The sequence below is a fragment of the Otolemur garnettii genome, unplaced genomic scaffold (genome assembly GCF_000181295.1).
Source record: "Otolemur garnettii isolate 467f Iridium unplaced genomic scaffold, OtoGar3 scaffold00025, whole genome shotgun sequence".
Taxonomy (NCBI): Eukaryota; Metazoa; Chordata; class Mammalia; order Primates; family Galagidae; genus Otolemur; species Otolemur garnettii.
The window spans coordinates 12,439,924-12,443,431 of NW_003852420.1; the positions used below are offsets into that span (position 1 = coordinate 12,439,924).

Genomic DNA, 3,508 nt, shown 5'->3' on the forward strand with positions numbered 1-3,508 from the left:
CCACAGGCACCCGCCACAACGCCGAGCTATTTTCTGGCTGCAGCCGTCATTGTTGTTTGGCGGGCCCAGGCTGGACACGAACCCGCCACCTTGGGTGTACGTGGCTGGCGCCCCAGCCACTTGAGCCACAGGCGCCGAGCCAGAAAATAAACTTTTTATTCAAGTACAATAATCCGTCCTTTGGTGTCTGCAGGGTATTGGTTACAGGACCCTGCCTCCTGAGGATAACAAGATCTGAGGACCTTATCACATGCACTTAACCTACACACACCCTCACCCTCATACCTTAAATCATCTGTATTTTACCTACAATACCTAACGCAAGGTACATGCTGTGTGAATAGTTGTGATACTGTATCATTTAAGAAATAGTGACAGGAAATAAAGTTGGCAAATAAATGCTCAGGAAAGCTATACTTTTTAAAATTATTTTTGATCCCAGATTGATTTAACCCATGGGTGCAGAATCCACAGATAGGAAGGGCTGACTTTACAGTAACAAACAAAAGTGACCAAATCACATGTACACAGTTCAACGAGTGTTCCTAAACTGAACACATCTGTTTCACCAGGCCAAAAAACAGAATATGAGAGGCACCCAGAAGCCTCTGAGACACCGTCCAGCCCTGTCTTCTAGCTCCATAGATCAAGTTGCCTGGTTTTTTTTTTTTTGAGACAGAGTCCCACTATGTCACCCTCAGTTGAGTGCCGTGACGTCACAGCTCCCAGAAACTTCAAACTCTTGCCTCAGCCTCCCAAGTAGATGGGACTCTAGGCACCTGCCAAAACGCCTGGCTATTTTTTTGTTTGTTTTGGCTGGGGCTGGGTTTGAACCTGCCACTTCTGGCATATGGGTCCTTTGAGCCATAGGTGCTGCCCAACGCCTGGCTATTTTTTATTGCAGTTGTCGTTGTTGTTTAGCTGGCCTAGGTGTGGTTCCAACCCACCAGACTCACTGTATGTGGCTAGCACTGTAACCACTGGGCTATAGGTGCCGAGCCAGATTTGCCTATTTTTATGCTGAAGAGAAGAAAATCTTGCAGCCCACTTCTGCAAGATTTGTATGTATGTATGTATGTATGTATGTATTTTTCTGTCTCCCCCTGCCGGTGAGCCACACACACTGCTGGGTGCATTCTCTGCCCTCCTGCCCTGAGTATGTATGAGAAAGGCACAGGCCTGGCAGGTTGGATTCTTACCAGCTAATGAATGATCTGCTCCTGTTTTGTCTGGAGTGGGAGTGTGGGCATGGGGCATGTTCTGGGAGTGAGACTTTCACTTGGTACCTGAAAGGTCTAGAGCAGTGGTTCTCAACCTTCCCAATGCCGTGAACCTTTAATACAGTTCCTCATGTTTCGGTGACCCCCAACCACAAAATTATTTTCTTTGCTACTTCATAACTGTAATTTTGCTACTGTTGTGAATCATAATGTAAATCTGACATGCAGGATGTATTTAGGCATAGGGTCTGTGAAAGGGTCGTTGGACCCCCAAAGAGGTTGCAACTCACAGAGGCAAAGGCCGAAAGGTTCTGTTTGGTCATATCATTTACATTTGTGGTCATTCCTGTGGTCATGAGCAGCCAGGGCTACTTGTCTTCCTGTAGGGTCTCCAGCCCTGAGGTCCTGCACAGCAAGAGTAAGGCTATTGGCTCAGATCCAACCCTGGGGACAATAGGGAGCTGAGAACCACTGCCCTGGACAGTTTCCCAAGCAATTTGGAAGTCAAAGGGGTCAGGTCTACTGGCGCTCAAGCCCAGCCTCTGCAGCTTGAACACCTCCTCTGATGCCAGTGGCCTCTCAGGTCTGCCTGAGAGTCCAGCTCCTTGGAGACATCACAGCCTTTCAGCTGCTCCCCAGCGCCGCTCCCTGAGTCAGCTCTGCTCCTTCAACTTCTAGGTGGGGCTCAAGCCTCCCTCCACAGACCACTTCAGCTCGGCCTGGTTCCTGCTTCACCCTGACTCTGTCTGCTGACCCCCACCCTGGTCATTTTGGATATTCAAAAATGTTCCTTGGCCTGTTGTAGGCACCAGGCTGTTTCCATCTCCCTGGAGCCTACCCTGTAGTGGCTTTCCTTCCTTCATCTCCAGAGGATGGTGGCAGCCAGACAGCATAGCCAGCCAGGCCACTTCTTTCCTTGGCTGGCTCTGAATTACTGCACTGAGTTGCCAAGAGCCAGAGACACAGGCTCAAGCGGGGCAATCTTCCCCTCCCCCAGAGCGCTCCGCTCCCATTTCTGACATTTAGACAGGAGTCGAGGTAAAGGGAATAAATCTGTTTTATTTTCATTATTTCTGGGTGGCAACGGGAGAGCAAGGGGTGTGCTCCGAGGGGGTCGGGGGCAGCCATCCGCTTCAAGGCTGGGAGAAGGCAGCGGCAGCGTCGGGGTTGCAGTCGAGGTCGTACTTACAGCCCTCTGGAAGGAGAGGAGCGTCAGGGGCCGCTCCTGGCCCGCCCCACCCCGACCCTCGGCCCGGCCTCGCCCGCTCACCCGGGCTGCAGCAGATGCCAGCGGCGGCGCAGCGGCCCCCGCTCCCGCAGGGCTTCCGGCCGGACTGGCAGGGCGACGGCAGGTAGTTCTCCTCCTGGCAGCGCAGCGCCTCGGCGGTGCCCACGAAGCAGCCCAGCTCATCAGCGCAGCAGATGCTGGGCCCGAAGCAGCGCCCCTTGCCCCCGGGGCCGCAGGGGAGGCACTGCCGGGACGGGGTAGGGGGTGAGCTCGAGGAGGGGAAACCCCGGGGTAGAGGGGATCCCGTGAGGCCCAGCGGGGTGTGCGGGGCAGGGATGCTGGGGTCCCGGGCGAACACAGGCGGCTGCTGGCTTGCCTTCTGGGCCTCGACCATGATCAAGGATGTAGAGTCAGAGTCTCAAGTCCTGGGGCTTCCAGGCAAGGCCGGGCCGCCCAGGGAAGGGAGTGGGGCGGCACGTCCGTGTGGCTGCGGGTCCCTCCCGCCCCGAGCTCAGTAAGACGAAGGTTGGGGCGCTCACCTTGCGCACTTCGAGGTCCAGCGCGGCCCTCTTGCCCCCTAGGGGGCAGTTCTGGATGTAGCAGGCGGAGGTCAGCGCCAAGAGGCCGAGCAGACAGCAGGCGAGGCTGGGGCCAGCCATGGTGCGGGCAGGCTGGGTCTGGCTCGGTGGCTGGTGGCGGTCTCTGAGGCCTGGCGTTTTTATGCCTGGGAACCATGCTGGCTGATTCCTGTCTAAAAGGTTTGTCTCATGACTGGTCACATTAGGTCGCTGTAGGTCGGGCCATGTGCCCACGGCTATGCCCCCTCATTTGCAGCGCTTGGGCTGGGGTCAAGGTCACCCCGTGGGCTAATGATCTGAGCACAGATGGTGAGCGCTATGCAGAATGGAACAGCCTGCTGTGGTCCACAGATCAGGACAGGGAGAGTTCAGGGGCTGGTGCTACCTAACTAAGGACTTAATCCAATTCTGGTCACCTAGAGGAAGGGAAGAGTAAAAGTGATCACTGGGGCCCCTCTGACTGGACTCTGCCCACCTACCTG

At 55.2% G+C, this 3,508-nt stretch overlaps 1 protein-coding gene across 1 annotated transcript; it reads right to left on the minus strand.

The window, feature by feature from the left end:
- Positions 1-2,353: 2,353 nt before the first annotated feature.
- Positions 2,354-3,136, minus strand: OXT (oxytocin/neurophysin I prepropeptide). Its single transcript, XM_003788219.1, has 3 exons — positions 2,988-3,136; positions 2,491-2,692; positions 2,354-2,415 (listed from the first exon to the last, which is right to left on the minus strand). Exons 1-3 carry the CDS (start codon positions 3,105-3,107, stop codon positions 2,354-2,356), a joined length of 384 nt encoding a protein of 127 aa, XP_003788267.1. The 5' UTR covers positions 3,108-3,136.
- Between the last annotated feature and the right edge of the window lie 372 nt (positions 3,137-3,508).

Coding starts and splice junctions, on each gene's coding strand:
- OXT (XM_003788219.1), bottom strand. CDS start 3,107: ATGGCTGGCCCCAGCCTCGCCTGCTGTCTGCTCGGCCTCTTGGCGCTG. Junction 2,693..2,987: donor TGGACCTCGAAGTGCGCAAG/GTGAGCGCCCCA, acceptor CCGTCCCGGCAG/TGCCTCCCCTGCGGCCCCGG. Junction 2,416..2,490: donor TGGCATCTGCTGCAGCCCGG/GTGAGCGGGCGA, acceptor CTCTCCTTCCAG/AGGGCTGTAAGTACGACCTC.